Here is a 17,525-nt window from a genome sequence, read left to right on the forward strand (position 1 = left end):
CTGAGCTCAGCCAATGAGATTACAAAGACCTAGAATTCTATGCAATGCTATGTAAATGTCAGAAACAAATAAATAAACAAAGAACTCATTTGCATCTATTTTAATTGTGCAATATGAATATTTGACAACAGTTTATTAACTAAAACTTTAACTTATTAACTTATTCTACATAATAGTTCATCGATCACAACAATACTAATAATCATGAATATAAAGATTTGTAATGTATGCACCAAATCCATTGATTCTTATTATTTACAGTATCTACAAGCTGGATTCAGAGATACATGAAAGGTATCACAACATAAATAATACATAAATAATAATTGCCTTTACAACATAAATAATAAATATATATAACATTAAATAACTTTTTTTTTTTTTTTTTTTTTGGAGCAAGCACATTCAGTTCAGGAATCTTCACAATGCTGGCACAGCATCTGGATGTTATAATCCCCTCCCCTCCCACTCCCAGTGAAGTAAGTTTCCTGTCCCTGGGCCTAGAGGCTTGTGACCCCCGGCAGAGTTGGTCACGCTTTTCTGAGCGGCTTCTTTAGCCTGGTGAGCCTGGAGCACTGCGACGGCCTCATGGACCTTGGAGCTCAAAGACTCGGGCGACTCGAGCATGTGCAGCAGCTCAGAGTTGTCCATCTCCAGCAGCATACCCGTGATCTTGCCCGCCAGGGTGGGGTGCGTGTTCTGGATCAGAGGGAACAGCCGCTCACCCAGCATCTGCTCCTGCTCCTGCGGGGGGGCGGCCGCCAGCATGGAGGCCGTCAGAGGCTCCTGGCCCTGCACGTACACGGCGGACTGCTGCGTGGAGACCTGGGGCTGACCGCTCAGGTGCTGCTGGGTGTTGCACACACCTGCTGCGTATTTGTACTGTGGCACGTCGCGCACCGGGGAGGTGGGGGCTACCGGAGCCGCGCGAGGGCCCACGGTCTGCGGGGCGACGCGCTGGCTGGACATCACGCGGGGCACCTGGGAGGTCGGCCGGACGGCGCCGAACGTCTGTTGTCTGGACGCAGACGGCCTCACGGTGGCAGGCGTGTTCTGGAAGTGCTGAGGTCTAACGCCCTGCGTGGTCCAGCATGGACTGGGTCGGAGCTGGGCCAGCTGGTTAGTCGGGTAGTACGCAGTTCTGTTCTGGGCCTGCGGAATGGCGGTGATAAAGTATCCGGAGGGCGGGGCGTGCTGGTAGGGGTTGAGCACGTGGTTGGGCACGGCGCACACGCTGGCCAGACGCTGCATGTACTGGTTGGTGAGGTGGGCCTGCCTCTCCTCCTTGCGCTGTGCCAGGGCCACGTAGAGCGGCTTGGCGGCCACGATGCGCCCGTTCATCTCCGTCACCGCCTTGGTGGCCTCCTCCGGCGAGGAGAAGCACACGAAGCCGAAGCCCTTGGAGCGGCCGCCGTCCATCATCACCTTGGCACTGGTGATGTTTCCAAAGGGTGAGAACTCTTTGCGCAGGCGTTCATCATCGATACCGTCGTCCAGGTTCTTCACATAGAGATTAACGCCCTGGTAGCGGCTCATGCGGTCCTGCTTCACCTGCTCAAACATCCGCTTCAGCTCCATCTGCCGCTCCACTTTCTTCTGAGCGCGGCCTACGTAGATGAGCTTGCCGTTGAGCTCCTTGCCGTTCATCTCGTCTACGGCCTTCTGAGCATCCTCATGCCTCTTGAAGCTGACAAAGCCGAAGCCTCTAGATTTGCCGCTGTCGTCGGTCATAACACGGATGCTCATTGCGTTGCCATATTTGCTGAAGACCTCCTTCAGTTTTTCATCATCCATGTCTTCGCCAAAGTTTTTGATGTATACATTGGTGAACTCCTTGGCCCTGGCCACGCGCTCTGCCTCACGCTCTTTGCGAGATTTGAAACGCCCCATAAACACTTTTCTGTCATTGAGCAACATGCCGTTCAATTTCTCAATGGCTCTCTCGGCTGCCTCCTGCGTCTCAAAGTGCACAAAGCCGTACCCTTTTGAACCGTTCTCATCACAAACCACCTTGCAGGACAAGATGTTGCCAAAAGCAGACAAGGTGTCATAAAGGGCCATGTTGTCAATTGACTTGTCCAGGTTCTTGATGAAGACGTTTCCCACCCCACTCTTCCTCAGCGACGGGTCGCGCTGAGACCACATGATGCGCACAGGTCTCCCCTTGATCACTTCAAAGTTCACGGTGTCCAACGCACGCTCGGCGTCCTCGGGTTGTTGGTAGTTAATGTAGGCGTAGCCCAGTGATCGCCGAGTGATCTTGTCCCGGCACACCCGAATGGACAGGATGGTTCCGGCGGGGCTGAACTTTTCAAACAGCATGGCCTCGGTCACGTCGTGGTGGAGGTCCCCGACGTACAACGAAGCCATCTGAAATCTAGGGGCGCTGGGGTTCATCACGGTAAATCTAGTAGTTTGTCGAAGCAAGTTCTCAGGAATTTACGAGGGTCGACGCTCGTAGACCACCTATACTACTTCACAGCCAATTCAAACCGCTACAATTTTTAAAAGTGACTTAACATTTTTCAAATGCTTGCGTCGTTTAAAATGTCTTTAAAAGAAAGCGTCACTACATAATAATGGGTAACTAACAACCAAGACGTCGAAACTCGGCCGTTCTCTAGTTGGGCCTGTTGCTAACGCGTCTAGCGCCACAGCAACGCGTGATTAGCTGCTGTGCTGGGTCTCCGTCATAAATCCAGTTCAGTTGGGGTCGTTCAGAACAGCCGGGGTTTCGGCCAACATAAATATTCTTTTGACAGTATGTGAATGCTTTTTTAATATATACATTTGCAGGGTTGCCAACTCTCACGCATTGAGCGTGAGATACACGCATTTGACTGTCTTCACACGCTCACATGCCACACTTCCGATTTCTCACGACGAAAAAAAAATCTATGGTCCATAGTTTATTTACCTCTGATTCATATCTATGATTAAATGAGTTACTAGTTCGCTCTGGTGCCAACCACTGTCGATCGATCGATCGATCGCGATAATATAATACTTAATTTGTGTCCATTTTACACCCCCCCCCCCCCGTCAACAATTTACACTCGCCACCCCCCCAGGTTCAAATCTCACTCCAAGTGATCTTGAAAAGTTGACAACCCTGCATAAATACACAAATACTTACACATATCGATATCTGCTCAAACAAAAAATGGTTTTATTTCTCATGTTGGAATTTTGGCGTGAATATGAAATTGACCACACGGATCCTGTAAAATTATTTCCCACCTAAACTTTATATACTATTTCTAATCATACTGAGCCCATTCATTATTATTATTATAGTAGCCACATTTATCACTGAGTTTTTGTCAGTTTTATTAAATTTACTCCAGCCATATTACCCTATTAGCCAGACTTGATCAGCGTTATTACATCATCCTTCATTCATAAATCAGTCTAATTATGACTGACCACAGATCAGTATTTCTGCAGCCACATCACGTTTAGCCATGTAATCACTGACCAGATCAGTGTTCCTGCAACCTCACTCAGCCATCACTCTATTTATGCCTATAACCACCATTCCTGTATCAATGTTTCTTTCCGGCAAAAATTGAAGACACAAACTACTTTCAACATGACAAAGGGAACATGGAAGTGCATCACATAAACATATTGTAAAAAATGGATCAAAATAAAAATGTGCGGTGATATCTAATCTTATTTTATTGGCTGGCAGAAGACGCCTGAGAGGCTGGCAGAAGTCAATTTTACATTCATGGCATTGGATCAGAACTGATGATTCAGTGCAGTTCCTGTAATTCTTAACAAACGATGCATTCACACAGCCTAACAAAGTGCAAAAAACATAAACAAACAAAAAACTTCAATGTGGACCATTGTAAATATTGGACATTTAATTATAGGCCAGATTCATGAACAACTAAGTCTAGTCTTGGACTAAACTGAAGTGCTGATGTTGACTCAGTGTTGCAAATAGTTTTAGTCTAGAATAAGGCTTAAACTGGGTCTGGAAATCTGGCCTTATAATAGCTATAATCATTCCATTCACAGTGTGTTTCCTCAGTATGGTCCCAGTTTTAGGCATCAGTATGCCTACTTATTAACTCAAACCTGAGAGTCCACATTATTCCAGCACAAATACATGATTTTCATAGCATTAACTATGACATATTTAAAGAGAAAGGTCATTTCAATAGTTCAATTCAATGTATAAGTAAGAAAGCCTATGTAAGATCACTACAGATAAACACATTTACCTGCTTTTGTTAGGGCATAAGCCATTTAAATCTATACATTAAGTATATCACACACATCATTCTTTTCAAATTCTAGTTGTAATACAGAATCTGTTCTGGTGTCAGACCTAGATGAATGATACACCTACAGTACATTTTGAGAGGACTGTACGTTTTGGTTGTGCCTTTGAGTCTTCAAAGGGCATCACTCAATAATTTATACTAGTCTTAACACTATCTAAGTGTACAGTACATATTTAGTTTTATTCCCTGGTTTGGCGTCCTTGTACACAATATAAGGTGCATTTCATCAAGTGTTCCCAAGAGGCTTGTGAGTGGACAGACAGAAAAGTAAAATAAATTTCATCTCACTTGAATTATACGGCAGCCACTAGTCATTTGATGACCTAGATTTATATACAGTGTCCAGCAAATTGTAAATATTCTTTTGATGTAGTCAATTTACTCTGTATTCTATGCAATTACTTGAGCAGGTGTGCACAGAAAAGAACAGATGGTGGCCACAAAATCACTGAATTGTGAATCAGGATGTCTCAATTTGCATAACTACACATCTTGACATACCAAGCACAAAGGCCATTGTGTCATTTTGTGGTTTTCACAGCAGGTGGTGTGATTTTCACTGTTGCGTGCAATCCAAACTTGACATGTTCTTAATGTAAGATATACCTTCATGCTCTTATTTAAAGATCGTATCAAGGAACTTTTTCTCTTGTAAGTTCTCACTTAGCAATAAATAGGTGTGAAATAAAAAAAATATGGCACATGATTATTCAAACAGTACCAAAACAAAGTAAAATGCCACAAGTACATCACACTTCTGATTTCAAGTGTATTAGGCAGACGTGGTGCTGGACTTAGGAAGGCTCCGTTGCCACTCCAGAAGTACATGCCTGAATGTTGCAGGTTCCAGTTTCTCATTTTAAGAGTACTCAGAAGCATAAGGTCCTTTGATTTCACGAGCTTCACATAATTTCAGCTCTGTCCAGAGATTTCACTTTGAAACCTGCAGAAAGAAAAAAAGCAGAGGACATGAGTGTATTTGGCATTATAATGGTGACACTTCTTTATCCTAATTATACAGCTGACTACCTGGTATGACCAGTAGGGGGCAACAGATTGGACTTCCCTTTCTGTATTAGCCCTGGTGATATTTCAGACCCCTTTCTTTGTGACACCTCCTGGAAAAACATCAGCAAGACAATGATTTTACTTACATTACCACTTTCATTACCACTCCTGAGTCTTGACTGGTTGCGCTTTTGCTCCAATAGATGATAGATTTTGATAGATTCGTCTCACAATGATCAGCACTGGGCTGTACATAGAGAAAGGTGGGTGTCTTGTGATTAAAACAGGACAATCTACAGCCCTCACCTCTTTGATGTGAGAGGTCTTGGTAATGGGGCAGGGTGGAGGAGGTCTGTTGGGTGGGCTTGGTCTGGGTTTGGCGCCAACCGGCGGAGATGGGCGGGGCTGAGAAGTGGCCTCTGAGAGCACAGGGCTCTGCTGGTGCAGTGCATATGCTGGAATTGGTGGAGGTTTGACCGTAGGCCGAACACTGGCATGCCTTGATCTGGGTGGACCAGACGGACTGGACCGTTGGCTCTCCTGCCATGGGAAATTTTTTTTTAGATTAACATGCTGCAAAATATATATTTATATATAAAAACACAAATATATATATATATTTATTTACATATTATATTAATTTATATATATTTAAAAAATACAAGATATGACATTACTGGTTTATCTGTGCCAGATTGTTTTATCTGCAATGCCGAGCTCGCATGAACATCAGCAGTAGGAGTTTTGGATTTCGGTGAAGCAGCCGCACTGAAATGCAAATCATAGTAGATAAAGTGATAAAGTCAGCCTGTGCTGAACAGCACATCAGGAGGACAGATTATTTAAATCAGAAGGACTTACTTAACATGTATGCGCTGAGGAGAATGGACGGTACTTTTAAGCGAATGGAGCTTCTTCCTGTAGCACCAGCAGAGGAAGAGAACAGCCAATCCCAAGCAGAGGAACACAGGCAGGAGCGCCAGGAGGGGAAATAAGGCTGAAGCAAAAGAGAAAAAGACACTGTTCACTACTTTCAGTTAAGAGAATTCAAGGACACAAGAACAGAGGACAACACAAATCAGTGTATTTGCTTAGAGGAACGTGCAGGTGAATTCCCTTATGTGTTTTGTGTGTGTGCGGGCAGGTTTTCCTTACAGTAGGGGACCACCGGTCCGCTGTCCAAACTGCCCCCACTGCCTTTTTCTTCACAATATGGTGGTGCCCAGCCTGCGTCACAGTGGCAGTTGTGATTGTTGTTGCACAGCTACAGAGGAAGACACCGCACAAACTCACTTAAACCAGCAGATATAAGACCATCGCAGGCCTTTGTTTACCGTAGTCCACATAAACATTATTGGAGACTTTTACCATATAATGACATAGGTGGTTCAGCTTCACTTTGATAACATATGACCTGAATTTAGTTTGTAGGACTTTATAGTGGTATACATTTACAGCATTTGGCAAAAATTCTTATCCAGACGCAATGTACATGTTTATCAGTGTGATGGCACATCAAGCTCCTTGGAATAAACTAATAATTGTGGATATTATTAACACCATGGGTTAATGGGAGGACAGGAAGTGACCAGGCTCAGTTAAGTCAAGCCACCCACATGGGCTAAACGGGTGCTAATTTTACCCTAAGAGAGGCAAAGAGGACCACCCACCCCATGGCCGTGACACTTGGCGTTGCACTCATCCGCCCGGAGAAAGGACACATTGCGACACTCTCCATCAAAACAAATCTGCTCCAAGAGGGATATTAAAGATATCATATACCTTATTGGTAACAATCATGGTTACTGCACCTATCATCTTGATTTTGCCTTGCAACAAAAATTAATTTTAAATTGCTATGCAGTGAGTTAAAGCTAACTGGTCTGGCTTGCATGACCTCATGTGCATAATATTAATGTGCTCTGACTATATTTCATGCATTAGCACAATTATTAGCATTGCTTCTGCAGGACACGTCCCCCATTATACACTTAACAACGTGTCTCCGGTACTCACCGCATTGTCACCGCACTTGGTTCCAGTCATGACGAGCCCTGGGTCTAGCGTATCACCCTGGCTCTCCTCGTCCTGGTCCAGCCGGTACACGTGTGTTCCCCGACACAGGATCTGTCGACGGCCCTCGCGGATCGTGGTGTCAATGGCCACGGCGTTGGCCTCAATGGGCTTGGTGGCGCTGCTCAGACACTGAATCTTGCCACATTTAGCATCCCTTAGATGAAAATCTGCGTAAATATGCATCTTTCTCTTTTGCAGTGGCCACGATTTGGACTCCTTCCCTGAGAGAAGATCCTCACCTTTCTGTGCACCCCCTGTATTTGCCCATCAGGTCTTTGCCACAGTTTCCATAGGAATTACCAGCCTCGTTCACCTTGGTGAAGCACAGATCCGGAGCAGGCTGAGCATCTGTGAGGGCACCAGGAGAGAGCCGAACAAATACCTTCACAGCCATGTTCTCTGTGAAAACCTTGAAGGAGTTCCAGAGGGATTTAGGAAAACTGGACATGCCCGTGTTGCAGGGAGAGGATGACAGATGGTTCACCCCATTGTACAGTTGGTTCCTTCATTAATTGGCCGTGTTTTTACCAACTACCTACTGCACAAACACAGCATCAGTGCCAATGACATTGTATCTTGATGTAACCAATACCAGAACTATGTCAGAATGAATGGGGAGGGGGGGGTGCCATGGATGTAATTTGACAAAAAAATTCTATTAAAGATTTTTGTAGAAACAAAGAACACTAATAACACAATACATCAGCTGAATAGTTTGGCTTTGGCTAAGCTGAGCAATGTTACCTTTCCCCCAGAGAGAGCTACACTGTTGGTCCAGGTTCAGACACATGCCCGTGTAACAGTACGCTGCCCCGTGCGCACACAGGCTCCCGTCCACCAGGTAGAAGTTGGCAGGGCACGCCTCTGACTTCCCATCACAGTACTCGGGCAGATCACAGGAGCCTGAGATAGAGCGACACAGGACACCTGGACTCTTCAGCTTTTGAGAGCAAATCGGTCAAAAGGTGGAGAGAGACAAGGAAGACCACAGTCAGTGTGACAGGAAGTGATTGCATGTGGCACGATGTGAGTGAGCTGACACAAGAGGAGTGAGGAAACAACCTTGCAGTCCTGACAACACACTCCATGGGCACATTCAGCTCCTGCCTTCAGGGTGCAGTTATGAGCATTGCAACATGGACTGGAACATTCCTAGAACATGCAGACAGAGAGAAAGACGTAAAAACCTGATGTAAAAACCTATGGAGGTGCAAACAGTGTGATGAGCATGACATTTGAGATCTTACCTCTACTTCTCCACAGTCACACTCCTCTCCCTCCTCTAGGTAGCCATTACCACAGCGTTGACCTCCATACATGGCCTTGGTGTTTGGGGGGTTGAACAGGCACTTTCCCCCACCAGAGCTCAGATAGCGCTTTAGCTCGGCCTGGTTACATGAGTTAAATACACGTGGGAAAGGGTGCCTGTGGGCGAGTGAGATAAGACAAGAAACAATCGAGCAAACAAGAATCCGAGATAAGTACATAACATTTTGGAGAATCAAGTTATTAAAGCAGCTTTTACAAAAGTCGGTGTCAGAGTCTCATTATCCAGTGCAGTCAGTAGTACACTGTCTATACTATAGACAATATTAAGAAGGTGTACAGTCTATACTATATTAAGAAGGTATAGAGGTATAAAGGTATAACATTAGAGCATCTGCTAAGTTCTCATGGGACAATTTACAAATTAGGTTTTTTTCCAGATAAGATGAGTGTTTAAGCTAGTAGTGTTTGGTAAAACCCTTCCAGGATATGTTGCCCTCACGCTCACTACACTGGTGCAGCTAAAGGGGACCTGGGGCAGTGCGGAGCCACTTTTGCCCCGGGGCCGTAGTCTCACCCCGTAGACGCAGCCATGATGCAGCCTCCGTCCTCGGACAGGGCCTGGCAGCACCTTTCACTGTCATGGCTCATACCAAAGTTATGGCCCATCTTATGGGCCATGGTGGCAGCTATCCCAACGGCACTTTCTGAGTGATCCTGAAGACAGAGAGAGAGAGAGAGAGAGAGAGAGGGAGGGATGAATGGGTAGACACAGAGATGATTTATGATGCCTGCGGCAGTTTCATGTGCCGTTCTTCCACCGAACCCAAATAAACCTCTAGTGACTCTACTTGCAATATCACAGGAAAATTCAGTTCTGACTTTGAGTTCAAAGTTATTCTTATGGAGAAGTTAACATCATGTGAAATATTTGCGCTAACAAACATGTTTCTGCACACTCTCAAATAAAACAACTTAAATCTTTACGCTTGTTTTAACCTTAACCTTTCGCTGAAACAGATGGGCCTAAATCTTTATCACAGTAAAGGCCGTTACGTTGGCGCCACGGTGTGGCAATAATTGAAACTACATGTATGCTATCAGTGCAAACTCATGAATGTTAAATAGTTAATTTCTAACATGTTAGGACAACAAAATAAAACCCAAATTATAATGTTGGAAAACAAAAATAACACAACAATCTACAGTATTGTAATAAAATAACCAGTAAAAAGCTTTTTTAAATACCCACTAAAATATTTTCTACTAACAGAAACATGTTTAATGAACAAACAATTTTGGTAACCCAAATCTTCAGTCCTGACAGTTTTAATCCCACTCAGACAGATTTTCAATCTCCTGAAGCCATTCTCTGTCAACCTAAACAAACAAGGGTAGCATACAGTCACTTGAACAAAAATATAACTGAAGACAGAACTACTGACACAAAAATCATAATGGATAATATTCCTAGCTTTAGATTTAAGGAATGCAAGTGCCATGCATCATAATCATAACTTCTCATTGTTCACCTGTTGTTTTTTCAACTCAGTATTGCTTAAGGAAGGGGTCGACGACTCTGCTAAGCCCATGTTGACAAGCTCCCTCTGGGATCCTTGTGACCATTGCATCTGGTTGTCCAGAGTCTCCCAAATGTTGCTCTCAAAGGCATACGAGTCCCCAGCAGTGAACTCTGAGCACTGCCTTTTGGAGCACGACGGTGTCTCCTCCTCCTCCTCCTCTTCTTCGTGCGTTCTTTTGCTTGGAAGCCCTGGATAGCCAAACATACAGACAAAACTGCCCGAGTTTAATAAATAGCGATGGCCATAACGAATGATTACGATTGGACAACGGTTGAATACACTGTTACTGTAAGTCATGTACAATTACATAGTGTGCAGTGTGCTGTTGCTACTGTTGGACCATACACAAGTACAGGGGAAACGTCACTTGCCATTTTCAGGTTCCTCATGGCTGTTCCACTCAGACATAATCGTCTCTGAAGCCTAGCAGAAAGAAATCAGAAAATATGCAAATCACAAACAAATGTAGCACATTTGATTGGCATAACCATCATCTTGCCTTTTCTAACACAAACAATTCACAAACAGTACAAGAAGGTAAGTGTAGTGTTTAGGCAGCAAAAAAACCTTTTCAGAAGTACATCTGCTTCTGGAAACAAATCGCCCATTTATGACTCTCTGAAGTTTTTGATGTAAGGGGAAAGACAGGTCATAGCTGCTCTGCACCTAAAACAGACACATACGATAATGTTTTGGACATACATGAACAAATGACATTAAAGTTCAAGCTTAAGGCTGACTATGTACTATCTGTCAGATTTGATTTCAACAGCCACGTGAAGTGTACCTTCATGGTAGTCAGACAGGCGGTGCGAAAATCGACACTGCTACTGCTGCTCACAATACTCTTTACAGAGCTCAGAATCACCGACATGGCAGACTGAAGCCTCTCTTGGGACTATACACACAATCATATGCAGGCACACACTCAAACACAATGAAGCCAAATGCAGCTGTGAGCTGTGAGAATATATGAAGTTAAATTAAATGAATGGTGTCAAAACGTCTTGCCTTGTTTCTTTTTAGAAATCCCCTGAGGGCACTTTTCAGTAACGACTGCAGGGCTGATCTTACTTTGTCATCATTGTACCAAAGCACCTTGTCCAAACATCTCTCTAAAGTTTCTTCACTCCCTTAATATAATGTAAAAGGTAAAACAGACAGTGGTTACAACAAACGAAAATCCACTGCAGGTAAACTACAGACCCAGGAAGCATTACAAATGCAGGATGAACTGGGTCTAGCCGCTGCAGCAGGACTCACTGATCTGAACCGTACCGATGACGTCAGAGAGCTGGGAGTGGAAGGGGTCTCTGTACTCGAAGAGAAGGAAAAGCATGACAGTCTGCTGCACGGTGTGCTCAGGCTCAACCCGCCTCCCCTGCGGTTGAGTGTCGTCCTCATCGTCTACAGAAAACTCCACCTCACAGGACACAGATCCTAGATAGACAAAAAAAGCCACATACTTTGAGCATCACATGAACTAAACACCTTTTACAAAGGGGATTGTTGATTATTTTTTTTGTGTGTTACTGAGGAGATGGCCTTCCTTAGTGTTCCCCCTCAAACCGAACCCTGTACGTATATTACCCTGACCGCTTTGCGACTCTGCGTGGCGGACTCGAGCCAGCCCCAGCTCCACCCAGGCCGGGGAGTCAGCCAGGCTGTGGAGGAAGCTCAGCTGGGTCGCCCCTTCTCCTCTCTTCAGAGGAACACCACTGGGACTGTACACCAACACGTGACACGGATGTTAAGGTACAACTGCTCACAAGTCGAGGCAAAGCAAGTTCATTTGCTCATTAAGACATGACATAAGATTACATCACCATCATTGTAGTAAGATAATGTAGTGGAGAGAAGATATAATACCCTTGTTATTGTTATATGCCTCAATTATATATGTTATATATGCCTCAATTCAGTCATATCAAATTAACAAGGCTGCTGTAACAGTATGTGCTCATTAGCACAACATAATTATGCACACCCCAAAACTGAGGGATGCCATAACTGTATCTAAAAAATACACTCTGCCAGTGACAGTTATCTTTACATTACAAAGGATATGTGTATATGTGAAAGTCGAGTTGGCCAGTTAGGGTACTGGTCCATACAGGGCCTGAGGGTGGCCAGGGTAGCCATACTCAACTCTCCACACAACCCTGCCTCCATGACTTCAGAAGGCAGTAGGAGAGCCACTCTCTCCCCCAAAACAGGGTGCATTCTCGTACATGTAGGGAGGCATGCCATGGTGAACGGAGTCCTTTGGAGAAAAGTATCACAGATAGCAAGGTTTGATCTTCAGAGTTTTAAGTTAATCAATTATTAATAGCCTGACTTTGTGATTATCAAAAATATGTGAAAACTGTATTAGGTGAATAAAATTCCAAACTGTGCCATGTGGTTTTTATAGAAATAAGGACTAACTGGGAAAATATGGTACTGTCCATGGAAATGGCATGATCCATAAGTGAAAGTCTATTCTTGGCTCTATAAGGGAAAAAATTGCAATAATTAGCTGGTAGCACAGTGGGACTATGGAACAACAAGGGTGACTGGCATTTAATTTGACCTGAATACTTGGCTGTGTGAGTGTTCTTTATCCCTGACTTTGAAGACAATCGTGACCTATATTAGATAAAGAATGATTGAAACCCAGTTTCACTAGTGTGGTTAGCCAGAAGTCATGTTAAAACTACTGTGTTTAGAATGACCAGTCCCTGACCTTACCTTAGCATTAACAAGACTGAGTCTTTGAAGAAATGTTGCAGTAGCGGCCTCCGTTTCCTGCTTGTCCTGGTCGTCCTATAAGAAACCAAATTAATCTGATGGATCTGCATCACACATACACTCATGCTGGGTTAAAACACATTTTCTTTGTGATTGGTGACTAGACATACAAACCTGGAACGAGCAAACAAAATGCAAAGGCCCAAAGATGTTTGAGAACATTTGAAGGTCTTCTTCACAAGGACAGTCACAAAAATAGATACTGGAAGAAAGTCTCGCTGTAGCCTCTAAAAAAGGCAAAACAAATAAAAACAATACAGATTATTAATAGTCAACTTTCAAAATGCGCCTTTTTGTGTTACACAACTCTTAAAAATAAGTTGCTAGGCTTAATAAAAAAACCTGCCATTCTGGACATGTTCCTCTGACATTCTGAAACACCAAGGACCAGCAGATGCAACTGTAAACAAGCAAAATTGATTTCTCAATCTAATTAAGTAAACAAATAAGTAACTGCCTTAATTGCTTCCTCGGACCGGTGTACGTTGGTCGTCTGACAGCCTGCATGCTGTGGACCCGCAGAACCAGCAAGCCCCCTCGGCCGTCTGGACGAGCACTGCTACGTTTAGACTCAGTGCAATCATTACGGGTCAGAACCATCAGTAACCTGATAACCTGAAAGAAAGTGAACGCAGACACAGTTTCTCCCAAAAACTAAACACAACTGCTGCATGTCTACGTTGAGCCACACCTCAGTAGTAGAGAGAAGATTAGCTAGATAGCTAACGAGTCATGAAACCCACTCAGTCAACGTTAACACAGAGAACTCTCCCCCTCTGTAGCTAGAAAGTTGGTTACCACCACAGTTTTATCGTGCTGTGAGAAGAATTCATAATTTAAAAAAGGCCAATTAGTTTTAACTACCTGCTGCAGTTTAGATGTCATTTTATCATACGTTAGTTATAAGCTAGCTCTCTGGGCACGTGCCGTAAATGGGGACTAGTGGGTTGTTAATTACTGTAACCAGGGGTGTAGTGGAGGGGGGGGGGTCGCGGGGGGACGCGCCCTTTAGGACTACACCACTGACTGTAACTAAATAATTACTGTAACCAAGTATATACTGTAACTAAATAATTACTGTAACCAAGTATTTACTGTAACTAAATAATTACTGTAACCAAGTAATTACTGTAACTAAATTAGCTAGCATCAGAGCTTGAAGGAGGTTTCATGTTTAAAATAACCTAATACATAAGCAGGGTTGCCAACTCTCACACAATGAGCACGAGACACACGCATTTGACTGTCTTCACACGCTCTCACGCCACACATCCGATTTCTCACGCCGAAAAAAAATCTAGTTTATTTACCTCTGATTCAATGAGTTACTAGTTCGCTCTGGTGCCGACCACTGGCGATCGATCGATCGCGATATAATACTTAATTTGTGTCCATTTTACCATTTTACATTCGCCACACCCCCCCTTATCTCTATATGGACTTAACCTTAAAAATCTATAGTAATCTTAACACCAGACCACCTCTTTAAAAGGCTTCCCTGTAAAAAGTGATAGTCAGAACGCAGATAAATCCTTCACAAGATTTATAGACTTATATTCCACTCTAAAGTTTGCTAGACTCACCTTATCAAGCTGTCTAATGTATCCTTCAGTGAAGCGTTTTCATTTGCATGTAATGATGGGTATTTGTGTACGTCTGTGTGCGTGTTCATGTCTATGTGTGTGTGTGTGTGTGTGTGTGTTTACATTCTTGTTTTCAGCCTAGTCATCTGCTGATCATGATTTCCTCACATGAATGCAGGGATGTTTCGTAGCAATTACAAGCGGATTTCTGCATGTCATGAGTTTTTTGTTAGTTTCATGTGTATCTATAGTGTGTAAGGCTAATTATATAGACCGAGGATGCAGAAGTCTGAGCTCAGCCAATGAGATTACAAAGACCTAGAATTCTATGCAATGCTATGTAAATGTCAGAAACAAATAAATAAACAAAGAACTCATTTGCATCTATTTTAATTGTGCAATATGAATATTTGACAACAGTTTATTAACTAAAACTTTAACTTATTAACTTATTCTACATAATAGTTCATCGATCACAACAATACTAATAATCATGAATATAAAGATTTGTAATGTATGCACCAAATCCATCGATTCTTATTATTTACAGTATCTACAAGCTGGATTCAGAGATACATGAAAGGTATCATAACATAAATAATACATAAATAATAATTGCCTTTACAACATAAATAATAAATATATATAACATTAAATAACTTTTTTTTTTTTTTTTTTTTTTGGAGCAAGCACATTCAGTTCAGGAATCTTCACAATGCTGGCACAGCATCTGGATGTTATAATCCCCTCCCCTCCCACTCCCAGTGAAGTAAGTTTCCTGTCCCTGGGCCTAGAGGCTTGTGACCCCCGGCAGAGTTGGTCACGCTTTTCTGAGCGGCTTCTTTAGCCTGGTGAGCCTGGAGCACTGCGACGGCCTCATGGACCTTGGAGCTCAAAGACTCGGGCGACTCGAGCATGTGCAGCAGCTCAGAGTTGTCCATCTCCAGCAGCATACCCGTGATCTTGCCCGCCAGGGTGGGGTGCGTGTTCTGGATCAGAGGGAACAGCCGCTCACCCAGCATCTGCTCCTGCTCCTGCGGGGGGGCGGCCGCCAGCATGGAGGCCGTCAGAGGCTCCTGGCCCTGCACGTACACGGCGGACTGCTGCGTGGAGACCTGGGGCTGACCGCTCAGGTGCTGCTGGGTGTTGCACACACCTGCTGCGTATTTGTACTGTGGCACGTCGCGCACCGGGGAGGTGGGGGCTACCGGAGCCGCGCGAGGGCCCACGGTCTGCGGGGCGACGCGCTGGCTGGACATCACGCGGGGCACCTGGGAGGTCGGCCGGACGGCGCCGAACGTCTGTGGTCTGGACGCAGACGGCCTCATGGTGGCAGGCGTGTTCTGGAAGTGCTGAGGTCTAACGCCCTGCGTGGTCCAGCATGGACTGGGTTGGAGCTGGGCCAGCTGGTTAGTCGGGTAGTACGCAGTTCTGTTCTGGGCCTGCGGAATGGCGGTGATAAAGTATCCGGAGGGCGGGGCGTGCTGGTAGGGGTTGAGCACGTGGTTGGGCACGGCGCACACGCTGGCCAGACGCTGCATGTACTGGTTGGTGAGGTGGGCCTGCCTCTCCTCCTTGCGCTGTGCCAGGGCCACGTAGAGCGGCTTGGTGGCCACGATGCGCCCGTTCATCTCCGTCACCGCCTTGGTGGCCTCCTCCGGCGAGGAGAAGCACACGAATCCGAAGCCCTTGGAGCGGCCGCCGTCCATCATCACCTTGGCACTGGTGATGTTTCCAAAGGGTGAGAACTCTTTGCGCAGGCGTTCATCATCGATACCGTCGTCCAGGTTCTTCACATAGAGATTAACGCCCTGGTAGCAGGTCATGCGGTCCTGCTTCACCTGCTCAAACATCCGCTTCAGCTCCATCTGCCGCTCCACTTTCTTCTGAGCGCGGCCTACGTAGATGAGCTTGCCGTTGAGCTCCTTGCCGTTCATCTCGTCTACGGCCTTCTGAGCATCCTCATGCCTCTTGAAGCTGACAAAGCCGAAGCCTCTAGATTTGCCGCTGTCGTCGGTCATAACACGGATGCTCATTGCGTTGCCATATTTGCTGAAGACCTCCTTCAGTTTTTCATCATCCATGTCTTCGCCAAAGTTTTTGATGTATACATTGGTGAACTCCTTGGCCCTGGCCACGCGCTCTGCCTCACGCTCTTTGCGAGATTTGAAACGCCCCATAAACACTTTTCTGTCATTGAGCAACATGCCGTTCAATTTCTCAATGGCTCTCTCGGCTGCCTCCTGCGTCTCAAAGTGCACAAAGCCGTACCCTTTTGAACCGTTCTCATCACAAACCACCTTGCAGGACAAGATGTTGCCAAAAGCAGACAAGGTGTCATAAAGGGCCATGTTGTCAATTGACTTGTCCAGGTTCTTGATGAAGACGTTTCCCACCCCACTCTTCCTCAGCGACGGGTCGCGCTGAGACCACATGATGCGCACAGGTCTCCCCTTGATCACTTCAAAGTTCACGGTGTCCAACGCACGCTCGGCGTCCTCGGGTTGTTGGTAGTTAATGTAGGCGTAGCCCAGTGAGCGCCGGGTGATCTTGTCCCGGCACACCCGAATGGACAGGATGGTTCCGGCGGGGCTGAACTTCTCAAACAGCATGGCCTCGGTCACGTCGTGGTGGAGGTCCCCGACGTACAACGAAGCCATCTGAAATCTAGGGGCGCTGGGGTTCATCACGGTAAATCTAGTAGTTTGTCGAAGCAAGTTCTCAGGAATTTACGAGGGTCGACGCTCGTAGACCACCTATACTACTTCACAGCCAATTCAAACCGCTACAATTTTTAAAAGTGACTTAACATTTTTCAAATGCTTGCGTCGTTTAAAATGTCTTTAAAAGAAAGCGTCACTACATAATAATGGGTAACTAACAACCAAGACGTCGAAACTCGGCCGTTCTCTAGTTGGGCC

General features: G+C 45.0%; 2 protein-coding genes and 2 pseudogenes across 9 annotated transcripts; all 4 read right to left on the minus strand.

The window, feature by feature from the left end:
• Nucleotides 1-432: 432 nt before the first annotated feature.
• LOC143526788 (polyadenylate-binding protein 1A pseudogene) lies at nt 433-2,503 on the minus strand (annotated as a pseudogene).
• Nucleotides 2,504-3,658: 1,155 nt separating this feature from the next.
• On the minus strand, nt 3,659-9,392 carry LOC143526789 (disintegrin and metalloproteinase domain-containing protein 19-like). Its single transcript, XM_077021419.1, has 13 exons — nt 9,226-9,392; nt 8,630-8,807; nt 8,445-8,534; nt 8,127-8,322; nt 7,622-7,730; nt 7,323-7,536; nt 6,977-7,054; nt 6,462-6,570; nt 6,168-6,303; nt 5,984-6,074; nt 5,613-5,846; nt 5,328-5,416; nt 3,659-5,241 (listed from the first exon to the last, which is right to left on the minus strand). Exons 1-13 carry the CDS (start codon nt 9,327-9,329, stop codon nt 5,211-5,213), a joined length of 1,659 nt encoding a protein of 552 aa, XP_076877534.1. The 5' UTR covers nt 9,330-9,392; the 3' UTR covers nt 3,659-5,210.
• LOC143526790 (type 2 DNA topoisomerase 6 subunit B-like) lies at nt 9,334-14,731 on the minus strand. 8 transcript variants are annotated; one of them, XM_077021421.1, is made up of 16 exons: nt 13,886-13,966; nt 13,498-13,636; nt 13,368-13,393; nt 13,136-13,248; nt 12,962-13,036; nt 12,659-12,721; nt 12,299-12,494; nt 11,822-11,969; nt 11,495-11,671; nt 11,243-11,364; nt 11,019-11,129; nt 10,799-10,897; nt 10,603-10,654; nt 10,181-10,419; nt 9,943-10,028; nt 9,334-9,365 (listed from the first exon to the last, which is right to left on the minus strand). In XM_077021421.1, the coding sequence occupies exons 1-15, from the start codon at nt 13,904-13,906 to the stop codon at nt 9,978-9,980; spliced, it is 1,632 nt and encodes a 543-aa protein (XP_076877536.1). In that variant the 5' UTR covers nt 13,907-13,966; the 3' UTR covers nt 9,334-9,365; nt 9,943-9,977. The 8 variants fall into 8 exon arrangements, with proteins under 8 accessions (XP_076877536.1, XP_076877539.1, XP_076877537.1 ...); XM_077021424.1 differs by lacking the exons at nt 9,334-9,365; nt 13,886-13,966 and adding an exon at nt 14,605-14,731 and having other exon boundaries at nt 9,417-10,028; XM_077021422.1 differs by lacking the exon at nt 9,334-9,365 and having other exon boundaries at nt 9,417-10,028; nt 11,828-11,969.
• A 595-nt stretch (nt 14,732-15,326) lies between these two features.
• On the minus strand, nt 15,327-17,391 carry LOC143526791 (polyadenylate-binding protein 1A pseudogene; annotated as a pseudogene).
• Between the last annotated feature and the right edge of the window lie 134 nt (nt 17,392-17,525).

This window comes from Brachyhypopomus gauderio, chromosome 11 (assembly GCF_052324685.1).
Source record: "Brachyhypopomus gauderio isolate BG-103 chromosome 11, BGAUD_0.2, whole genome shotgun sequence".
In the NCBI taxonomy this organism is placed as follows: Eukaryota; Metazoa; Chordata; class Actinopteri; order Gymnotiformes; family Hypopomidae; genus Brachyhypopomus; species Brachyhypopomus gauderio.

Coding starts and splice junctions, on each gene's coding strand:
- LOC143526789 (XM_077021419.1), bottom strand. CDS start 9,329: ATGGCCCATAAGATGGGCCATAACTTTGGTATGAGCCATGACAGTGAA. Junction 8,808..9,225: donor ATCATGGCTGCGTCTACGGG/GTGAGACTACGG, acceptor ACTCGCCCACAG/GCACCCTTTCCCACGTGTAT. Junction 5,417..5,612: donor AGACCTCTCACATCAAAGAG/GTGAGGGCTGTA, acceptor ATGTTTTTCCAG/GAGGTGTCACAAAGAAAGGG.
- LOC143526790 (XM_077021421.1), bottom strand. CDS start 13,906: ATGACATCTAAACTGCAGCAG. Junction 13,394..13,497: donor CAGACGACCAACGTACACCG/GTCCGAGGAAGC, acceptor TTGGTGTTTCAG/AATGTCAGAGGAACATGTCC. Junction 10,898..11,018: donor CCTGTCTGACTACCATGAAG/GTACACTTCACG, acceptor TGTCTGTTTTAG/GTGCAGAGCAGCTATGACCT.